This window comes from Ylistrum balloti, unplaced genomic scaffold (genome assembly GCF_031769215.1).
Source record: "Ylistrum balloti isolate Yb309-2 unplaced genomic scaffold, AGI_CSIRO_Ybal_v1 Utg371318, whole genome shotgun sequence".
Taxonomy (NCBI): domain Eukaryota; kingdom Metazoa; phylum Mollusca; class Bivalvia; order Pectinida; family Pectinidae; genus Ylistrum; species Ylistrum balloti.
In genome coordinates, this window is record NW_026782703.1 from 832,515 (window position 1) to 858,523 (window position 26,009).

The 26,009-nt window shown below is 35.5% G+C and overlaps 1 protein-coding gene across 1 annotated transcript in view; it reads left to right on the top strand.

Annotated features, from left to right (window-relative positions):
• Window positions 1-26,009, top strand: part of LOC132561997 (glypican-5-like) — a 130,329-nt gene that overhangs the window by 240 nt on the left and 104,080 nt on the right. Inside the window, exons 2-3 of the mRNA XM_060226723.1 lie at window positions 12,104-12,410; window positions 15,801-15,977. Coding sequence (XP_060082706.1) covers window positions 12,104-12,410; window positions 15,801-15,977 — 484 coding nt within the window. The remainder of the gene's footprint in view (window positions 1-12,103; window positions 12,411-15,800; window positions 15,978-26,009) is intronic.

Genomic DNA, 26,009 nt, shown 5'->3' on the forward strand with positions numbered 1-26,009 from the left:
TGGCTAGCAAATATTGAATATGTGTAAGGACGGACATGTGTCAGACGAGATGGTAAACGCATTACTACGGCACAGGAGACCATCTTGGCTAAACACGGCTAAACAGAAAATGACGCGTGGACAGATATTCTTAAGTGTCTGGAGTTCCAAGAGATATTAAACAGAGGTAACGAATGAGTTATTCATGATTTATTCACAAAGTAATCACGATGATAGACAGCAAAAGTCCAGCTGCTGACCAGTAGTTCTGCCGGTTTATCCTACTGTTTCTTGAGTAGTGAGCACGTTTCCTGTCTTGAAGTACGCCTTGCCCATGAATTCATACTGTTACTTTTAGTGCTAGTTACAACGAATTCGCAAGATGAGGGACGTTTGACTACACAGAACATTTTCATGTTAAGATTTCGGCAGACGACACAGGAAACGAATCATCGTCGGCTGGGAAACCACACGTGGCCTACATCCGGTCACTTCCTGCTCGCCTCGCTCCGAAATGGCGGGGAAAGTAACGCCGCCGATGTGATTAACGAAGCAGATGAGCCTGTCTAGACAGAGATGTATAGTTGTCTCTTCCTCACCTGGTGTAGCTTAGCGGACACCCTCAATACGTAATAGACACCTTTACATCACGAGCTATTGACTCGGGATGAATGGTTATAAAAATGTTTCGAGACCAGACAAATCGTTGTAGCATGATTAAGATTACCGACATCTGACACAAAACCAAATTGTAACTGAATATGTCATTTCATGGTGGCCACTTTGTTTAAATCAGTCGTCTTTTCAAACTGGTCCGAACAGAATGGCAACTGTTTCAACATTAATTAACCGTATACAAAAGAATGTAATATATGACCGTCAAAATAATCTAATATGTGTAAATCTGGCTGTCTGTAGACAATTTATCTGGACCGGACTGATATTAAAGTAGGTATATATAAGTACACGAACATTTAGTGTACTTTACCAAAATCTACTATTACATTTTTACACCAGGGACGAGTTAGTGATATCTGATAAAAAACAATTCAGGAATTAACAATTTATGAAATCGTGAAGATTATATATCATACTTACTGGATAATTGACTGATTCCGACAAAGCGAACCCATGGAGGTTGCAAGCCGTGATCAGTATACCTACTAACATTAAATTCAATGTCTCTATTTTCTGTTACAGTCTTTCCTGACTTCATATATAGCCATATTTGTAATATCTTCACAATCCTGGACAACTGACTGTGCTACATAGAAAGATAATCGCAATTACCATATTTGAGAAATTTTCCGACCATCGCTTTGGAAGTGAGGTAGATCATGATAAAAAAAGTTTTATAAAGCTTCCGAATTGTATTTCAATGTTAATTTTTGTTGTTGATTTCCTTATACGTATGCTTTAGACAATGAAGATCTCACTGTTAGTATACACTAATACAATTTCATGATGTTTGAAAATTATGAATTTATCTAATTATGGGGCTGCTGCACCTCCCCGTCTAGATTTTGAACTTTTTGTTGATCACTTTGGATTTTCCTAAGTCGCCTCCGAGGCTTCAGACTTTAGGCTCTAAACCTCGTTGACGAGTCCTAGAAGGACGAAACAGCTTTATGATGCGATTTAATTCATACCTAGCATGGGTCCAAATTTTCGATGATCAGAGTTTGTCCCTTTATTTGTCAAAGCGAATGTTTGTCCCCACCCCTATTCTCTCTCTCCCTCTTTCTCTCAGTTTTGTAATAGTTTTTAATTACCCGAAATATTCGGAGAACATTATGCCTCGAACAGTTCTGAGGTTACATTGCTTATTATGTGGCTGACAACAGCAACACTTTCTTTATGATATGACAGGGGAAATAAATAAACAAATAAATTAATACAGTTAACCTTGTATAAATCACATTTTTATTTTACATATTTAAAAACTTTTTTAAAAGTTATATAGACCGAGAGGAACATGGCATACATCAATTTACTTTGTCTCGTGCTCTTTATTAAATAATGCAGTACTAATAAGTGAGAAGTGTGATTTGTGTTGTAATAAATTATCCGTGTAGAGAGCTGCCTCAGAGTTATTGATTTATGTGTTTTAGAATTAGATGTTTTGTTGCTCTTTCGATAACCTAAACTATCACGTTAAAAAAAAGATGACACATAAGAATAAAAAGTGACACAGGTTTTATAGCAAGGTTGCAAGAGTTATGCCCCTTGATATACGGACCACTAATTGCTATACATTATGCTTTCAGAAAAACACTGGCGTGCACCCATGTGCAGCAACAGTGTAAAACGCTAACAGAATATTTCATATGTATCGCGGGAACCTCGAGATCATTCAAGAACGAATATTTTCATCAAGATATCAAAATATTAAGCTATTTTGTTAGTATGTCGGAGTTAGTTCCCTTTAAATAGGTTCATCCTATTGATAGCTGCACATAAATTCACAAAGAGTACATTGTCATGCTACATATCATCATTTGAATATTTTTTTTTCATCTCATTGATCACTACGAGAACCATTTCTTTGACTGAATAATTGCATAATTCACCAATTAGCCAAGGCTGTCTCAATATATTTCTGATTCACAATGGGTTGGAATTGTGGAATTAGACAGATTGTGTTTGATTGCAACATTAGTTAAATTAAGGAACAAAAAATGATTGTTTTTCTTTTTTTGTAAGAAAATAGTCCAATAATATAAATTGTTCTAAATGGAATAACATTTACACCATAACAGACATCCATACACACCATAACAGACATCCATACACACCATAACAGACATCCATACACTCCATAACAGACATCCATACACACCATAACAGACATCCATACACACCATAACAGACATCCATACACACCATAACAGACATCCATACACACCATAACAGACATCCATACACACCATAACAGACATCCATACATAACAGACATCCATACACACCATAACAGACATCCATACACTCCATAACAGACATCCATACACACCATAACAGACATCCATACACTCCATAACAGACATCCATACACACCATAACAGACATCCATACACACCATAACAGACATCCATACACACCATAACAGACATCCATACACACCATAACAGACATCCATACACACCATAACAGACATCCATACACACCATAACAGACATCCATGCACACCATAACAGACATCCATACACACCATAACAGACATCCATACACACCATAACAGACATCCATGCACACCATAACAGACATCCATACACACCATAACAGACATCCATACACACCATAACAGACATCCATGCACACCATAACAGACATCCATACACACCATAACAGACATCATGCACACCATAACAGACATCCATACACACCATAACAGACATCATGCACACCATAACAGACATCCATACACACCATAACAGACATCCATAACAGACATCCATACACACCATAACAGACATCCATACACACCATAACAGACATCCATACACACCATAACAGACATACACACCATAACAGACATCCATACACACCATAACAGACATCCATAACCCATAACAGACATCCATACACACCATAACAGACATCCATACACACCATAACAGACATCCATACACTCCATAACAGACATCCATACACACCATAACAGACGTCCATACACACCCTTAACAGACATCCATACACACCATAACAGACATCCATACACTCCATAACAGACATCCATACACACCATAACACACCATAACAGACATCCATACACACCATAACAGACATCCATACACACCATAACAGACATCCATACACACCATAACAGACATCCATACACACCATAACAGACATCCATACACACCATAACAGACATCCATACACACCATAACAGACACCCATACACACCATAACAGACATCCATACACACCATAACAGACATCCATACACACCATAACAACGATCCATACACACCATAACAACGATCCATACACACCTCATTGTTCTGTATAAATTAACATACACACCATAACAGACATCCATACACACCTCATTGTTCTGTATCAGTAAACATACACACCATAACAGACCTCCATACACACCTCATTGTTCTGTATCAGTAAACATACACACCGTAACAGACATCCATACACACCATAACAGACACTCATACACACCTCATTGTTCTGTATAAATTAACATACACACCATAACAGACATCCATACAACACTTCATTGTTCTGTATCAGTAAACATACACACCATAACAGACATCCATACACACCATAACAGACACCCATACACAACATCAACACCATTCATACACACCATCAACAACATTCATACACACTATCAACACCATCCATACACACCATCAACAACATCCATACATGCCATCAACACCATCCATACACACCATCAACATTATTCATACACACCATCAACACCATCCATACACACCATCAACAACATCCATACACACTATCAACAACATCCATACACGCCATCAACACCATCCATACACACCATCAACACCATCCATACACACTGTCAACACCATTCATACACACCATTATCACCATCCATACACAATATATACAACATCCATACACACCATCAACAACATCCATACACACCATCAACACCATCCATACACACCATCAACACCATCCATACACACCATCAACACCATCCATATACACCATTAACACCATCCATATACACTATCAACACCATTCATACACACCATCAACAACATCCATACACACCATCAACACCATCCATACACACCATCAACACCATCCATACACACCATCAACACCATCCATATACACCATTAACAACACCATCAACAACATTCATACACACCATTAACAACATCCATACACACAATCAACAACATTCATACACACCATTAACTCCATCTATATACACCATCAACAACATCCATACACACCATCAACAACATTCATACACACCATCAACAAAAATCCATACACACCATCAACAGCATTCATACACACCATCAACAGCATTCATACACACCATCAACACCATCCATATACACCATCAACAACATTCATACACACCATCAACACCATCCATACACACCATCAACAACATTCATACACACCATCAACATTATTCATACACACCATCAACACCATTTATATACACCATCGACAACATCCATACACACCATCAACACCATTCATGCACACCATCAACAACATTCATACACACCATCAACATTATTCATACACACCATCAACACCATCCATACACACCATCAACAACATCCATACACACTATCAACAACATCCATACACACCATCAACACCATCCATACACACCGTCAACACCATTCATACACACCATTATCACCATCCATACACAATATATACAACATCCATACACACCATCAACAACATCCATACACACCATCAACACCATCCATACACACCATCAACACCATCCATACACACCATCAACACCATCCATATACACCATCAACACCATCCATATACACTATCAACACCATTCATACACACCATCAACAACATCCATACACACCATCAACACCATCCATACACACCATCAACACCATCCATACACACCATCAACACCATCCATATACACCATTAACACCATCCATATCAACAACATTCATACACACCATCAACAACATCCATACACACCATCAACACCATCCATACACACCATCAACACCATCCATATACACCATTAACACCATCCATATACACTATCAACAACATTCATACACACCATCAACAACATCCATACACACCATCAACAACATTCATACACACCATCAACAACATTCATACACACCATCAACAACATCCATACAAACCATCAACATCTTTCATACACACCATCAACAACATTCATACACACCATTAACAACATCCATACACACAATCAACAACATTCATACACACCATTAACAACATTCATACACACCATCAACATTATTCATACACACCATCAACAACATTCATACACACCATCAACACCATTCATACACACCATCTACAACATTCATGCACACCATCAACACCATTCATACACACCATTAACAACATTCATACACACCATCAACACTATTCATACACACCATCAACAACATTCATACACACCATCAACACCATTCATATACACCATCAACATTATTCATACACAGCATCAACACCATTCATACACACCATCAACATTATTCATACACACCATCAACACCATTTATATACACCATCGACAACATCCATACACACCATCAACACCATTCATGCACACCATCAACAACATTCATACACACCATCAACACCGTTCATAAACACCATCAACATTATTCATACACAGCATCAACAACATTCATACACACCATCTACAACATTCATGCACACCATCAACACCATTCATACACACCATCAACAACATTCATACACACCATCAACACCATTCATACACACCATCTACAACATTCATGCACACCATCAACACCATTCATACACACCATTAACAACATTCATACACACCATCAACACCATTCATAAACACCATCAACATTATTCATACACACCATCAACACCATTCATACACACCATCAACATTATTCATACACACCATTAACACCATCTATATACACCATCGACAACATCCATACACACCATCAACACCATTCTTGCACACCATCAACAACATTCATACACACCATCAACACCATTCATACACACCATCAACATTATTCATACACACCATTAACACCATATATATACACCATCGACAACATCCATACACACCATCAACACCATTCATGCACACCATCAACAACATTCATACACACCATCAACACCATTCATACACACCATCAACATTATTCATACACACCATCAACACCGTTCATAAACACCATCTACAACATTCATACACACCATCAACAACATTCATACACACCATCAACACCATTCATGCACACCATCAACACCATTCATGCACACCATCAACAACATTCATACACACCATCAACATTATTCATACACACCATCAACACCATTCATACACACCATCAACAACATTCATACACACCATCAACACCATTCATACACACCATCAACAACATTCATACACACCATCTACAACATTCATGCACACCATCAACACCATTCATACACACCATCAACAACATTCATACACACCATTAACACCATTCATACACACCATCTACAACATTCATGCACACCATCAACACCATTCATACACACCATCAACAACATTCATACACACCATCAACACCATTCATGCACACCATCAACACCATTCATATACACCATCAACATTATTCATACACACCATCAACACCGTTCATAAACACCATCTACAACATTCATACACACCATCAACAACATTCATACACACCATCAACAGCATTCATACACACCATCAACATTATTCATACACACCATCAACAGCATTCATACACACCATCAACAGCATTCATGCACACCATCAACACCATTCATACACACCATCAACATTATTCATACACACCATCAACACCATTCATTCACACCATCAACAACATCCATACACACCATCAACAACATTCATACACACCATCAACATTATTCATACACACCATCAACACCATTTATATACACCATCGACAACATCCATACACACCATCAACACCATTCATAAACACCATCAACATTATTCATACACACCATCAACACCATTCATACACACCATCAACATTATTCATACACACCATCAACACCGTTCATAAACACCATCTACAACATTCATACACACCATCAACACCGTTCATAAACACCATCTACAACATTCATACACACCATCAGCAAGAACCATTCTCGTCCTAACCATCTTTTATAGACATCATACATCGTTATAATACACCATTTGACTATTATTGTCTTTTATTCAGGCTATATAGTTCAAGTCAAGTCTAAATACGTCATCGTCTGTACTCAAATATAATAGACAACACATTATCCAATACTGCATTGATAAACAAATTCGAATTTCCGCCTGTAGCCAACATTTTACAGATTTATCTGGAACTCTTTTGATGAGAAGACACAAATCACAATATGTATCATACATCCTTACGTCGCCCATCCATCTATGGTTCAATGTCTTTTATCTAGGTACTTGGAAATCAGTGGAAATCAATGTTGGAAAGTCAGTATACATACATATATATATATCGATGGCTTGCTATTTACGGAAAGACTGAATATGTGTAGGAGGTCATTACGACCTTAATGTATCCGATTTCCAAATATAATGTTGTAGAATGTCGGTAATTGATAGATACACGGAACGTGTCGCCGTCGATTGGAATCAATTGAGTTACGTTAACTTCAATTCGGTTCGATCGTTTTCTTCCGCTTATTGTCAGTCTATGGTTTCTACTTGAATCCAATCCGCCTACGTAACATTCCCCGTGGAACATGTCACACAGCTAATTAAATCATTAAAGAAAATATGTTCTCTTCTCAGATTTCCGTATGTTGATCCATACTCGTTCCAATACCTGTTCATACTCGTACCCACTGACCTACGTTGTGCTGTTTATACTCATCGCCGGTGACAAACAACGATCTCCTCACACTCCTAATGACCTCATTGATTAGTTCACACTCGTACCCACTGACCTACATTAGTATGTCCATACTCATATCCACTGACCTACATTAGTTTGTCCATACTTGGACCCACTGACCTATATTGGGCTGTTCATATTCGGACCCACTGATCTATATTGTGTTGTTCATACTCAAACCCACTGACCTACATTAGTCTGTCCATACTCATACCCACTGACCTACATTAGTCTGTCCATACTCGGACCCACTGACCTATATTGGGCTGTTCATACTCATACCCACTGACCTACATTCGCCTGTCCATAATTGGACCCACTGACCTATATTGGGCTGTTCATACACGGCCCCTGGTGACCAACAATGATCTGGTCACACACGTCCCTAGTAACCAACAATGATCTGGTCACACACGTCCCTAGTAACCAACAATGATCTGGTCACACACGTCCCTAGTAACCTATATCGATCTGTTCTTACTCGTTCTCAGTGATCGGTATGCATTTACTGTTTATCGCAATAGAATATTTCAATTTTAGTAATTTAATCAAAATAAAGCTGTGAAGTGCTTCCCAAAGAGCCGATATGATTCTATTCTTTTATAATAAGATAATTATATATATTTCTATTTTTATTTTTGGTTTAAAAAAAAACTTCCAATCTATTAAAAGCGAGTACTTTCATTCAGAAGGATATACTTGTTAATATATTCATCTGACATAAACAATTTAGAGGCAGTGACGGGTTAACAGGATTATGTCCCTTCGTCCCACAACGTACGGTATATGTATGTCTATATTTGGCGATTTTGTAACCACGGTTGTCATTGGCTGTTTGTTGTTGTGTGTGTTTTCATTCATAGAATCACGATTTAAAAGTCTGATCGACAGGTCACTGAGGTCATCCGTGTGTAAGATACTTTTAAATAGACACTGACGAAAGTGTCACAAACCACAAACAAAGGACATTCCTGTGTTTCCGGTAGCTGTATGTAATACATGGAGTCTATTTTATCACACACTTTAAATAAAAGTCCTTATTGTAAGAAAGTAAATAATTGAAATTTTTCTTTCCGAGGACGTATCATATTGATAATGCACACATGTAAAATTCACAAGAACGTAACGTGTTGAAATAATACAATGACTTAATTTTTGTCCTAAAATTTTACGAGGGATCTCATTCATAAGTGAAGCTACATTGTGTGCGCTAAGTGTTTTGCACTTGTCAGTATGAGATGAGGGATGTTTTCGGTTTTCTCTGATATCATTGAACTACCGAGGTTCCAGGACAGATGTAATAAATCCAATCTAAAAAGCTATCCGAATGAAAATGTAAATTTCTGTGTATAGATAAATCCTAATTTTGTCAATATTTGTATCTATATTGTCATAATCCCAGAAACATGTTCACGCAATGTCGATGGCCGAAGTAATATATAAAAATTATCATCCCCATCTGTTTCCAACAAATTGATGTTCAGAACCATTATACGTAAAACATTATATACCAGATTTATATTTAGTGTTTACTGTTACAAATGCGAAGTACAGGTACTAAATTAAAGAATTTATTATTATTCTTAGGTTCATGTTTGGTATCCAATTTCATTTCCAAAAGTTTTGTGTCGTGGCGTCATAATCTAAGGTTGTTTAATTTTGTGTCGAGACGTCATAATCGAAAGGTTTCCGATTTCTGGAGACGCGAGTTTCGCCATTGACAATCAAAATCGGTCAGTGTTTTAAAACTCAAAATTAATGTTTGTTGCTTTGCTATAACTCCAAGAAAATACCCTGGTTAAGACTCCACGAGGATCTCAGTACTCTTTCAAGTCTACCAGACATGCAATACAACTTAAGTGTTGTCAATTATGTATTTTGCTCATAAATTGAAATAACAATAATAATCATAATAATTAATGATTGAAAAGTAAAAATATGAATTACCAGTTTTGATAAAGAAAAAATCATTGAGTGAACATATCATTATATGTAATATCATATATACGTATCAAGAAAATGAGTTAGTGCCCTTGATTGAGAGTATTATGGGCAGTAGTGGCAATGGCCAAGCGAACATTGAAAGAATAAGCTCGGATTATAATTTGGCAAATGGAGTTACGTCACTGATGCAATTAGGCAGATACGCCCTCCTTTTTATTAGCATACTTGAGCGTGCGAGAGATTAAAGATTTCCAAGGCCACAGCTGGAATAGCGATCATTAGTTTATACATGTATGTGAGACTTTAACCCTCGGCGCTTGAATTAATCCAAACCCTCACTTAATTAACCGCTTATAAGATTTCTTCTAATGTCTTTTAAAACTAATTATGGAAAGATCGAAGTCAAACTTTACTCGAGAAATGGAGCCTGGATATTAGGCTTAGTTAATTCAAAGTGACATTACAACGGGCATTTTAATCTTTAACATTTCACTGTTGTTTAATGGAGTTGGAAAAAAGACGGCATTCATCAACATCAACATCCACACCCATCCATTTTATAATGTATATATTTTGAAAGACACTAAAAAGGGTCATTAAATCAAACTAAATATTTAGGTGAAACGTCATTCCTTTCCAAAATAATTTTTACATTGATATTCACTATACATAAGACAATATCTTTGACTTGCTAATTAATTCGTTAATTAATATCAATAAAAACATTTGGAATTCTGACGTACTTATTGAAGAATTTCAGTCTGAAAGCTGTACTAGTTATGTAATTGTGGAGCTTGGTATTAATGTGTTAAATGTATACCAAGCTGGAGAAGTATACATTTACAGCTTGTTAACCGTGATACGTAAATAACAAGTAAATTAATCAGCGATCTTAATTAATCTCCTTATCCAATTAATTAGCACACTGTGTTGTTTAAATAAAAATATACACACAGTACAGGTCCTATAACTAATGTATTATTTCGTTGTTGTAATTATATCCTCCGCAATGATATCGATATCGCATAGAATGACCTTTGAAGCATGCAATATTAATTAATTGATTGGTATGCTAATTCAAACATATTCGATCCGATGATGATACCCATTAATTGCAGACGTTTTATGTAAACGAACTTGTTTGACGAATAAACAGCGCCCCTTTACTGTCGTTGATTTTGATGACACAAAAATTATCCTGTTACATACCATTTATATCCGACCTATGACAAATTGCAATGCAAAAGCGATTAATGACAAATAAAATGCCGCCTTTCCTTGATCTCCATTATATATGTGCTTCATTTAAATTTATTATTAACAAAACAGCGTTTACATACCAATACAGTTATAAATAGTTCCTGACCTAGTTGTGCCTGTCGTGTATAACACGTTTGTACAAGTTCGTTTAATCGGCCCTAGGGTCTGATGGGCTTCCATACTTGATGGTTGACGTCGACCAATCAAATCAGTTTTCTCATACGACTTCGGCTCATTTGGCCTATTACTCATTGACGGTGTAAGCGCACACAGGTAATAACCCAAGTGGTCGGAAGAAGTGGAGGAGACGGAAAACTCGCTGTGTTTATACATGGGATAAAACTATGTGAAAACGTGCTGTCATTTCATTTCAACTGGATAGTTTTGTACAAGGAAGTTTACTTCGTTTTTAAAATGGCTAGATTTAACCCAATTCCATGTCTAGCTTGTGTTTTACTGTGGTCGTTGAATGTTTTGGGAGACAGCTCTACGGAAGATCACCGTTGTCACAAAGTTCAACGTGAATTTATACACAAAAGGATAGGTTCCTCTACTTTAGTTCCAAATAATCCCATTCATGGTAAGTATGCCAGAAAATGGCCAAAACAGATACCTGTTTTGTGATTTTAATTACAGCCTGCTGATAAAAGTTTACTGTGTGTTTCTTACCTGCACGTTCAGGTGTACCTGTGTATTGCCTTACTAAACAGGTATAACTAGGCATCATTCCACTTGTCATATTACTCGAAATTTATAACAGTTACCGTAATTAACATGATTAAAATGTTAATGATTCTTAATTCAAATTATATATTTTATGACACAAAATATAGGGAGTGCACATCATTCTTAGGTTTTTCAACAGTTTGTCCATTTTTGGTATTTGTAGCGAGACATTTATTAGACTTAAGTGTCCTGTTAATTTGATATAATAGACAATGTTCAGAATGTTGTAATGAAGAAGTCTCGGTCAGATATACTAATATTAGATCATCTTCAACATGACTTGACACTATACTTTCCATTTATTATCATGATGGTTTTTGTCAAAATTTTTTTAATGTCATAATTTCTTGAAATATTGTAAATTTTTGGTTAATACCATATTTCTCGAAACACTGTATATTTCACTTAATTACACATATCATATTTGTATTTTTCACAAGATTTTTTGGTGTGAATAGTAATTTTGTATTCCAATACAAAATTTTTAAACTTGATAAAAAAAACAGCACTTGAGTTCAGTAATTGTCTAGGATATGTTATATTTATCTATGAATTGAATGGTACAAAAAAAATGTCCAAAAACAGTTGAAAAAAATAATAAAAGGAAAATAGTATAAAATGTCATTTCTTTCATAAGAATCAGTTATCTGTAAATTCTGATAATTCCTAGTCCTATATCTGAACGTATATGTCAATAATCTGCTGGTTTAGTTACAAATTTTATATACATTAACTATAATATTTGAACATCAAATACAGAGTATTGGGAGAAACAACTAATGACATTTGATCCAGTAGGTAGCAGAATTATAAGGTGTTGATTCCGTCCGAGGATAACTTATACTTAAATACTGCTTACGTATGAAACAGCATGACCTTTTATGCTTTGTCCGAACATAATCCAGTTCACTGGAAAGATGAAAGAGCATCATGCTGGTGTCATTTTCATTTAATGTATTCTAGTAGACTTCCTGCCTCGTTATCCAAGGTATACTATCAGTGTGTGGACAGGTAAAATGTAGATGGGGGGGGGGGATGCCTCTGATATACATTTCTTGTATATAAGAAAGTTCATCTATGTAACAATCATTGTTTTCTGTTTTATAAGAAACATCATCTACCGAATCATTGTCCTGTCTGATATCAGACACGTCTGTTCAGTTATCAACATGAAAAACATCATGCTGTGTCATCAAGTGGATTCATGTAATGGTCCAGACCAAATTAAACAGGGGCCTGAAATTGGTGGTGAATTTTCAGTCTGAAGCGGTAAACATATTGCTGAGTGAAGTGGGGTATACTTAATGTACGATTAAACTTTTTAAACACAGAAAGTTTCTTGCCCAGTAGGAGAAGGAAGGGGGTTTTAAAGGGGTTGAGAGTTGGGTTTAGGTGGGGCTTCGTTTTGGTGGGGTTGGGTTTGAGAGGGAGTAAATAATTGAGGGGGTTTGAGTAGAGGATGTGTTTGGGAGGTGGTTGTATGGAAAGACTTGGTTTGTAGGGTGCTATGAATAGATGCTGTGTATGACAGGTGGTTGTAAGGAGATGTTTGGTTTGAGACAGGGCTATTAGTAGTGAGACTGTCGTTGGGAGGTGTCTGGTTTAAAATGTGATTGTTGGCAAGGGTTGGGTTTAATGTGATTCTGGATGGGGGATATGTTTGGGAGGGGTTTGTCGGTAGGGGTTGGATTAGGGAGGGGCTAACATGTAGGGGTTTGATTTGAGAGGGATTTGTGGGAAGGGGTCTGTTTACTGGACTAGCTGTAAGTAACTTTTTTTTTACATAAAATTGGAATTGGAAAAGCAGCATTCTATAACACCAATAATGACCAGTTTTAAACACTAGCCCATATATGTAATGCTCCATGCATATGGCTGACTTTGCTGTTCCAGTGAGCCCTGACAATTTCTCTACAGCTGTTTTGCGACATCTGTTAGTAGTTACCGTAATGTGTTTAGGGACTGTGATGACGGAACTAGAGTACTCTGTATTGTTAACTGGTTTTAGTCTAGTGGACAAACATTTAGATGACTTTGTCTGATGGTTGATAATGTACTGTAAATATAGGTATTCATGACATACTGTGTAATCAATTGATTTCTGATTTAAGGTTGCTTTATGTGACCAAGTTGAAGTTTCATGTGTTTATTATTCAACAACAACAAAGGTGGCAGCATACACTGCAACATACAAAATACCAAATTTATGTTAGAATACAGCTTATACAATTTCAAACTGCTAGTATATCTATGTTCTAAAGCTACAAGTTATCTAATATGAACAAGCTGAACCATTACAATTCTATACCTGAACATATCTAGTACATGCATAACCTGATGAATATTTATGCCGGCAGTTAATATATACTATAAACATCAGCTATATTGCACCTGTAACAAGGTCATACTACATTTGACCACCTTACATTGACATGCCTAGAACCTGACTGCATGATGCTATTGGAGATCTACAATATCCATGACAGCATTTAGTACTACCTGTATTACAGTACAGTGTATCGAGGAAATTACCCCTAATGAGGGACATACCTTATCCTAGCTCAACATACAACTTAAGAACAATCTATTTATATGAACCGATCAAATACTAGAGCGGAATATACTAAGCTGTAAACTTGAGAGCTTATCTACTCTTGGATATGTCATCGATTTACAACACACTACGATAGAACATCGAAAACACTAAAATATTAAGAATAGTGCAACTGTCAGCTAAAATATAGTTACAGTGGTTAACAGAGATTTATCCTACATCTAAACCCGTTTTTCTGAGACCACGCTTCGGCATATGTCCGGTTACACTAATGACAAGATAATATCCGCCGGAACTGACCGCGGGAGTACATACTAGAATCCGGAAAATACTGACCGGATCATGCTATTACAATAGTAAATAAGAAATAATATAACCTGCTCACATTTATGTATTGTTGAACAATATAATTCTCTGTTTGTGATGTGTACTTTGTATGTTTTAAAGTCAGAAAACAATAGAATTTCTATTTAACAAATGAAACTTGGATTTGTTAAAAGAATGAAAACTCAGACTTCAGATTTCTGTGTGAAAAGTCAGTAATTTAGAAGTTTGATCATCATAAATTTTTTGTAGAAAAATGTAAATCTTCATCTTGAGAAATAGCTTGTCAATCTTTGAGGTCATCATGAAGCCTGGCCTGAACAAATAAAATTTTTTGTTAAAAGTGTATTACATTTTATGTTACAGATCCTTCTGTTTCAATATGTTTTAATGGTGCAAGAGACAAAGAAAGGAAGTCCTGTTGTACCAGCCAAAGTGAACAAAAATATGTGATTGCTTCCGAAAAATATTTAAAAACAAGCATTCGGACAAAAAACGCATATTTGAAAAAGTTACTGTTGGACCATATCTCGCAGTATGAAGGTAAGTAGTTTCTTATTACTTAACATGGCTGATTGTCTAGATGCACTCCAGATGGATTACTGTAAAATAATTTAATGTAGGTCATGGGTGGTCACTGTAGACAGGTAAGATTCCGGCTTGTTCTAGACACCCTGAAGGAAAAGATATTTAATGCAGTTGTCTTGTACAGTTGACTTTTAAGAGTATAAGAAAAAAATTATTCAAGAGAAAACAACCATTTTATGTTAGAGGTAAATGTAACATTTGTTTTTTACTAGACTTTGATGAGGTGACATAAAAATGATTCCATATGTTATATATAGTTTGAAATTTTAAGGTGCCTGCCATTATCAAAAGTGTCAAATTTATCTTAACTTTAAAACTTGTGTAGGTAAAATTTTTGTTCAAGTTGTTCTGGTTGGTGTTGGCAGCAAGCCCAGGCAACTGTTATCTCTATACGTTTGATACAAGCACACTGCATAGTAGTAGTGTTACATAAACCATGTAATTGTACGATCCACATGCATTTCGTTATGTTTGTATTGATTACTGACAAAGTTAACAGTTTGTATCCTGTAAGTTTGTCAGTAGTCTAGATCACATTCTTTACATTCTCTATATAGGTTTTAAAAGGTCGTTTAAAGAAACGTTTATTGACATTTTTTACCAATGAAAAATTTTATAGTGTTATATGCGTCGCATACTTCAGGCCTGATGTATGCACTCCCTCTTGATACCGCCCCAAGCTCAGGGACTTTGTGTATACTCATGGATGTCACTTTGAATTGAAAATGAGTTCATGTACACACATATAAATGTACCTGAAAATCAGAATGTTTTCTTCGTTGATCAAGGACATCAGCTGTGGAAATCTCTAATGAAATTATTTTTAAGAAATGCAGATGTGAGTTACACTGGGTGGTAGGCCTATGTAGCGGTAGGATGTAAAACTTGGGGCCCTGTGTGTGAAGTATTATTATTAGATATAAGTATTGTAAACGTCCCTGGGGTGTTGATGTACTGGTATTAATGGTGCAAAATGGTGGAGAGAGTCACATGGTGCTTTGTGGATTTTAAAAAGTTGATGCTGATTGTAATGGTGGTGGTCGGAGTTGGAGTAAAGACAGTTTGATTTAAAGCTTTCCAGTCCTCCTGTACCCTGTTGAGATTAAACTAACTTAATAGCTAGGGTGGATTGGAAGGAACTGTGCCAGTAATTACTTGTACCCTATAGGAAATGTTCAGAGTGGGAAAATCATGGGGAGGATTGTTGGGGAGGGGAGGCTGGTTTCAGGTCTTATGTTCTTATAGTTACCAAAGTGTATGATACCATATATGAATACATTTAATGGTAGGATTGGGAAGGTACAGTGGATTAGATGTGGGCAGTGTTATTAGATACCATACTTCTGAATATGGAGGTGGTGGTGGAGGCAGATGTTTATGGTGGGACTAACCGAGTAATCTGTTCTCCATACGAAAGTGTAGAACAGAGGTAGAATTTCATGTAATTGAAAGTGAATTAACTTTCCCTCCAATATAACCCCCCCTCCCCACAACCTCATCAACCTCCCCCATCCCAATATTACACCCAACCTACCCCTTCATCATTCCTGTGTTTTATGTAGGATTCTGTGGAAATCCAGATTGTTTACTGATGTGGAAGGGACTCTAAGTTGTTTATGATAGAGGGTTTGGTATCTTCTTTTATTCTCGGGATGAAAAATAGATAAAACAAATCTTTGTTCTTAATCAGAAAATTTTGTCATATAAGCCATTAACCATCACAAACTATTACATCTGTGAAATAGAAAAGTACATTTATACATATAAGATATTGAATAGTGAAGGTAATTCAATTTAGGTATAAAAATACTCTCCCATTTCTGTATTTGATTGAAGCCATAGATCGTGTAGCTGTTAATGAATTGTAGGATAAGGCAATATAATCAGGTTTTATCATCTTTCCCGGTAGTGTATAGCTATTTGTTATATCGATTTCTCCCTATTTATTCCGGTATAAATACTGTTATACGATTCCAGTCTCAACTGTAAGCTTGTGTAGTCTTTACGTAATCTCATAAAAGTAGGCTTGATTGGAATAATGTCTTTCATAATTGTGCCACAAGTACCATAATGTCTAAATATAACAGACACTATTGTTTTGTGTCTGAAAGAAGATTTGATATAATTTTCTGAATTTTTCAAGAAAAAATGAGCAGAGTGTGAAAGCTAGCATAGAACTATGGGAGTGCACATATAACTGTAAGGTAAACCTCAAAAAGTGGGAAGTTTTGAAATGATTAAATAAATAATACAAACACAGTGGGCATTCTGTCAGAATTCTGTGTTCTTAGAGTTTCATTTATAGCAGCTCTGGGTCATGATTATATATTCTGAGATAGAAGTGTTCTGGATTGGAAGGCAAATAATGTTATCTTATATCATATCTATAACAAAGAAAAGTATTAAAAAATGAACTGTTGATTTAAATTTTAAGTGATTTTTTTTTAGGAAGTGTTTGTAAACCACTTTTGGAAATGTGTAGACAGCTTCTTATGGTGTATTGCATTAGGGAATTTTAGTCTGATTGAAGGAACTTCTGTTGTGAAAGAATTAGGGAACTTGGGACCAGTATGGCAGCTTCTGTTATAGACGAACAAGGGAATTAAGGAGCTTGTCAGTCTTTAGAAGCAATACTATAATTACCTTATGATGACAAAGGCTTTCTTCACTGTACAAACACATAGACCAATTATACCTGATAATTGCTATGTTTTCTTAAGGCCCTATTAGCTATAATTAAATAAACGGCTGCCTTTTAAGAACAATGAAAGCATATAAGAATAAGTTAGCCTATGTTTTTGTAACAGCCCCCTATTGACCAGGATTCCAGGATCTGCTAGACATTTTTTGTTGATTTGGAGGCGACATATTGGCTAGAATCTGGTGCCAAGTTTGCACATTTATTGGTTATTATGAAACACAACTTCACATGACAGCTTGGCTTCAATATATTATCCAGACGTCTTCATAAATACATGTAGGCTGTAGAATGATTGGTTATGTTGTATCAGGGAAAAATAAAAGTGAACAACTTGGTATGATGGATATTTGTTATAATTGGAAATCTTCAGAAAATGAAAATGAAAGTACAATGTTATTAAGATTGAAATAAAACTCGATTACGGTTGATTAATTTTTATAACCTTTAACATGAGCACGCAGAAACTCAAGTATCAACCAAAAGCAAAACTTCTGTGAAATTATCTTGAATTTAATCAATGTTTCTATTGAAAAAATTATGTGAAAATATGTCAGTCTTATCATGTATGAAAAATGTCAGGTAAATATATAATCTGTTATCAAATCTTGTTATTAAGGTTCTAATAAATTAATTTTATAGGTTTCATTGATTGAGCACATTGATTGAGTAGTCTGACTTTAATGTATATTCTACACAACCTGCCACACAGGTATACATAAACTGGGCTAATTTTCATCTCTGAATTCCTTCAGCTCATTTTAGATGTATAATGATATCAAATAAATTCCAGTATATATTTAATAGAGAGCACGCTCGTTTCTTAGGGTGACTGGACCGTGAAGAAATATTTAAAAATGATAATAAACTTTATGTTGGAGAAGTAGACCAGAACAGCCATAAAGTACGCTATAGTGTAGAAGCCTTGAGCTACCTTCATAGATCTATCATATTTTTTTTTTCTTTGATGAAAGTGTTTTCAACTTCCGACATACAGCTGGAAGGCAACACTAGGTATAATACTTAAAACGATGGCTGTACAACACCTAATTAATGCACCACACAATATGGCTTTGTGCTATTTTTAATGACAATTTTGTTTTAGTAAGTGTTGGGACAAAATTGAATAACACATAAATAGCATCATGGAAACATGAGCTGTTTCCTAGACACAATGCAGTTTCTGTTAACTGGGTTTATCACCATGTTGTATAACCAGGATCATTTTGAAGTGACATCTCACTGTATAGCTGGTGGCTAAATAACTGAACAACATGCAGGAGGGCTGGTGCATGTTATCCAGGGTTATTGGAGTAAAACTTCTTGCCCGAGGATACAACCGTTACAGTACAGATCTTGATCCCAACTTCAAGAGAAAGAAACCACCCAAAGCAGCAATGAACAAGAGCACATAACATGTACCATGGCAATGGACAGCAGCTTATTTCAAATGTACCTATATGGCAATGTACAGCAGCTTATTTCAAATGTACATATATGGCAATGGACAGCAGTCTATTTCAGATGTACATATATGGCAATAGACAGCAGCTTATTTCAAATGTACATATATGGCAATGGACAGCAGCTTATTTCAAATGTACATATATGGCAATAGACAGCAGCTTATTTCAGATGTACATATATGGCAATAGACAGCAGCTTATTTCAAATGTACATATATGGCAATGGATAACAACTTATTTCAAGGTCATGAAATGATGAATATTACTGTATATCAATTGGTACAACTATGTATATGATTCAGAAGCAGTTTTAGATATTGAAAACAGTATCAGTAGAAAGCTTACATAAAGGTAACTTGACCTGTACTTTTATAAAGAAATGTCCAGCTACATTATTTTATTAGTTTATCTCCCCTTAGTTTGAAATTTTTGGTCTCTAGAGTCAGATACATCCAAATGATCAAAGTCTCTTTTCTTCTTTATAGTTCAAGGTTGTTGAGACTTGGGCTTTTCTTAAGCGGACTTGTCATCCTGAAGCTGAGATTCTCAAATATTATAAAAGTATGGGATCGAATTGAAAAAGTTTATATAAAAAATGGGTGGTAATTTTATATACTAAGGTACAACATTTGCCTTGAGCTCTACACACATGTGTATATACCTTAGTAGGATACATGTTGTATGTAAACAGGTAACACTAGGTACAAAGTATGTGCTGCCACCTGTTGGCAGACAATGTTGGGTTACCTTACAAACAAACATATATATAATGTGTATTTATGATTTTATCTAACCCGCATTCAGGTCACTAACATTGGTCGGACTTAAACCTCTTCATCTGAAGTTCACACCTTTGTGAACATCCTTTAGTCATCACATCAACAAGCTCATAATATATGTATCGTCCTTTACATATGTTAGCAGGTGTATGTTTGAAAAGCTGGCCCAGTTTATGTTCATTGTCTATTGTTTCATTGGGTTACATTTTATTTGTTTCGCACCGGTTTTGGTATATGTTTGTCTCTCAATAGGGAAGTATGTGTCAATCTTGGTGTCTGCCTACTTGTCTGTTATACTATCTGTCTGTTCCATTATTTATGTATATATAATGTCTGTCTTTCTAACTTTATCTATCCATTTTGTTTCTGCCTATATGTCTTTCTGTCCATCTGTCTTAACATTCATTTCATCATATCTGTTTTTTGTGTCTTTTGAAAGTGTGTCTGTATGGCTACTAATTGTGTCCACATTCACATTTTTGTCCACTTGAATTCCTGTCTATTGGGCCATCTGATCATTTGTCTTACATTCAGATAGTGTCTTTTCATATACTTTTCTGTCTGTTTGACTATTTCCTCACTTTCCATATGTCCTGATACATAAAGTTAGGTCTGATCCTTGATATGTTTGTGCATGATAGAATTTTTGATATGAAAAGATCAGCCTTGTCAGGGTACTTTCAGTTTTACTGTACATGGCTTTTATCAAAGTGTTGGAGATTCACGAAGAGTGAAGTCATAATCGCTGTTTTGTTTGAAGTTTCCACTCAAACACATACAAGGTGAAAAATTCAAATATTTTAACTTGTAAATTGTCGTTGATTAAAAGCTCTTGTAAAAAAGTATAAAGGTAACTGTTGGAAAACTGCAAACTTTAAGTCCCACCTGTCATATATCCAAATTGTCCTGCTGTGATTTATGTCATAAAGCAGGAAGAGTTTGTGTGATCAAAGTTTAATAATTGTTGTATCTTTTCAAATGGCTTCTTTTTTTGCGAAACATGATACTGTTCAGATTTTTAAGAAATGCGAATATGAACATGCATGAATGGAGGTTGAGAACTTGGTTGGTACCAAGGTTAATGACGTCATTAACTGACAGAAATAACACAACATGGGGACATATTGATAAGAAAAGGAATCTGTTCTTATCCTAAGTTTGATCCCCACGACGTCGTACATATTACCACATATGATGTCAGTTAAAGTAGAGTGGGCTGCTTTTTGTGACAGGAATATAGCAAATATAGGATTTTTATGTATATCAAAATATCAAAATGGTTATATAATTATTGAGAATCAAGCATATTATCAAAATTCTTGTCAGATTACGTACATATAAACTAGTTTGAAATTGATATTATTTAAAAAAGAAAAAAAAAAGAATGGAAAGTTCTGTTTTATTCTTTGTTTAGTAATGACAGGTTTCCTTCATGTGTGTCCCTATGTATATAAAATGTTTTGTGTATCATGATTAACAGTCCATTCATGTACCTCTTCCTGTAAAGTATATATAATCTGAGTGGGATAACGTACCAATTGACCCCTTATTTGACGTAAGAGAACCTCTGTACATGTACCCTGTCTTTCTTATTGTAATCATTATTGAAAGAAAAGTTATTTTTGACATTTTGACAAAGACCCTCTTTTGTTTACCACATTAAATGAAGCATTCATGTCTGTTTATAGAATCAGAATGACTGTGGTCAGTTTTAACATCATGTGACTTTTTTTCACCGCAAATTATAGCTTCATGAAGATTTTATCATCAACAACTTCATGCGATACCTTCACTGTCAAGTCTTAACTGTTAAGTTTAGAGATTATGTCATGTGACATTTTCACTGAAGAGTTTTGAGGTGATATCACACAGTGACACCTTAGCTGTTAAGTTTAGAGATTATGTCATGTGACATTTTCACTGTGAAGTTTTGTGGTTAAAGCAAGATATCTCATATTAAGCACAGTTATGTTTTTGTCAGAATTTCCTTTGTATGATCTGGTATAGTGAACAATGAAAGCATTTGTTTGTCAAGTTATGCCATAAGGATGGTTGTTGTACTCAGAAATTGTTGGCCATAGTTACATAATGACCAGCATTAATCATTGTGTTTAGATAATAAAAATCTTCAGAACAAAAAAGTTTGTTTACAAGCATATAGTAATGTTCTCTTTTATATGTACCCATTAACCCTGAAAGCATATTGTAGTGTTAAGCTGACGAGTTACCATACAGGAAGGATGTTGCCAATTCAATTATTAATACACAGATAATCTCAAAACTATAAACTTGTGATTTAATATTCCACCATAAAATTTGCACTCTATGACCTTGGTCATACATACCATAATTCACACCAACTGCTGTTTATATTTGATATTTTTTATGTTTACAGTTGTTTGGATTTTTTGTTATTGTTGTTATAGTTACTGTTGTTATGGTTCCTGGTAAAATTATATTTAGTGTTATGGTAGGTGTCACATATTAATCACTACGGTCAACACTGTAGTCATTGTTACTTTTCTGGTTGTTATAATATGTGTTATGGCACTTGTCTTATGTTGTTATGGTTGCTATGGGTTCTGTAGCCATGGTACCTGGGATGGTTGGTATAGTTAGTGTTGTAATGGTTTAACTGTTATAGTTGCTATGGTTACTGTTATGGTTGCTGTTTGAATTATTTCTATGGTTACTGTTATGGTTGCTATTTGAATTATCGCTATGGTTACTGTTATGGTTGCAGTTTGAATTATTTCTATGGTTACTGTTATGGTTGCAGTTTGAATTATCGCTATGGTTACTGTTATGGTTGCTGTTTGAATTATCACTATGGTTACTGTTATGGTTGCTGTTTGAATTATCGCTATGGTTTTCATTACGGTTACTATTGAAAGTTACAGTTACTGCTGTAAGTGTTAGACTTTTCAAAGTGAAAAGTGATGTACATGTTAAAACAAGGGAAAGGTCTAATTTGTAACCTGATGTCTTTGTCTTGTTTATGTTTCAGAGTGTTTTAAAACAGAAATGTTGCATCATGGTAACTTATTGACTGTGCTGTGTGTGGTTGGTGTAAATTTGACTACAGTCCCAAAATTAAATTCGTTGAACCATTGTCGAAAGAGAATAAAAGTGAATGATATGTGTCCCCGGGGTATTTTTGTCAGACTTGGTCTCGGAGTGTGTTCTGTGTTGATGTGGGTTCTGCTACCAGTATAAACCATCATATGGCCACGTCATTGCCTATAGCACCTTACATAACGGCAGTCTTAACACCAGCTGTACAAAATCATCCAATCTTTTATAGATACAATGCAACAATGTCTTACTTAAAAGTTATCTCAAGCTTTGTATCAGCTACTCTTTAAAACGTCTTTTATTTTTTCAACACATTTCTAAATGATGTCATCAGTTGACTGCTGTAGAGTGCTTGATATAAGGCTTGGTTTTATAAGTTTCGTCTGAATGTTATTCATTTTGAAATTTTGATTGTTGATGAGTATTTAATAAGAAATGAGAAAAAAAATGATTCCTCAAAATATTGATTGTTAAATAATAATTATTATATAAAATGATTCTGAAACGATAAAAGTTGTTGTTAATATAGCAGTGATAACCTCTCCATTTGTTATATGTCCAAAATCAAGTTTAGCCTATCTTTAAATACTAAGAATGACACGTCAGTAGTGAAAATGGTATGTTATTTTTAAGTTGATGTAGGTCAGAACATTCCAATTGCGGCAGCTGTCCTCTGATGACCTTTAACCTCCCTCCGACCATTTATTTTGTCAGTTCTGGGACTCTATATCAGATAATGATGACAAATATGATTTACAAACTGCCTGATAATTTGCAAAAAACGATAGCAATACCTGTCACTTTAAGCAGGATCTTGACTTGTTTGATTGGTTAATGATGGAACATGTGACTTTAAATCACAGAAGTTGTAGATAATGTGTTACAGAGCTTGTTCAAGAGTGCTAATTCTGACAGAATATTTAATGATAGCTACACCTGAGATTCTGATGGTATCTGTAACTATCAGAATGTTTTGTCATTTTCAGTGTTTTCAACTCATTAACATCGATAGTTTACATGTTGCATTTTCTTGTTTGTAACTCCCATAGTTTATGCCTCATCTCAAAAGAAATAGCAGATTGTGAAGTAAAGTAATATCAACGAGCCAAAGGAAGAAAAGTGAAGAGTGATCGACAAGGTTTTAAACTGGGTTGGATGTATAGCTTTCTTTAAAACCTGTATTTTCTGGTATAAAAGCTCCAACCAAAAGGAAATGTGCAATTTTCTGAATGAGTGCAAATGTTGATTTCCTGTGAAGTCATTTACTGAAAGGTGTCTGTGAGACAACCATGATTTTATACTCAAATAAGTCTAATGTTAAGACTGCCTGGCAGATGTGTTTTAGTGAGAGTGGATGTGATGTGTGCATTGTCCTGATTAGCCAGTACTTCAACAGTCTGTTGTAGTTCGTCATTGTGACAGCCACATCCTCAATCAATTTGTGTAGGAGACTTCTGTAACTTTACTCTAGGGGCAGATGGGCTTTCCCGAAAGTGGACATTTTTCTTTTCCATTTTTGAGATTGTGTTCTTATTGGTCTGTTTCTAAGCATGTTTTCTCGGAGACAGAACACAAACCTTGAGCCTCTGGACACTCTTAAATCTATATTAATGTCCAATGGCTATAGTCAATGTCTTTATCTTATTGTGATTGTGTTTTCGGAAAGTGGACAAATTTTTTCTGCTCAATATTGTAGCTTAGGCTCTATATTTAATATTGGCCATTGTGAGATTTCCGAGGTCATTTGGGCTTGTTGGTCATTGTCCCAAGTGGTTCATATAAGGTCCAGGAAATGACAGCTGTGATGGAATGGAATGCCTTTGCATCTGTAAGCTCCATCTGTCAACTGGTGACAAAAGTAAAAATTACTGATTCATGAACTTTGATCCCTTGGGTTGGAATTTCTTGCAGCAGGTGTAAATGTGAATTTTAACAGTTAAATGAAATGAACAAAACGCGAGACAGATGT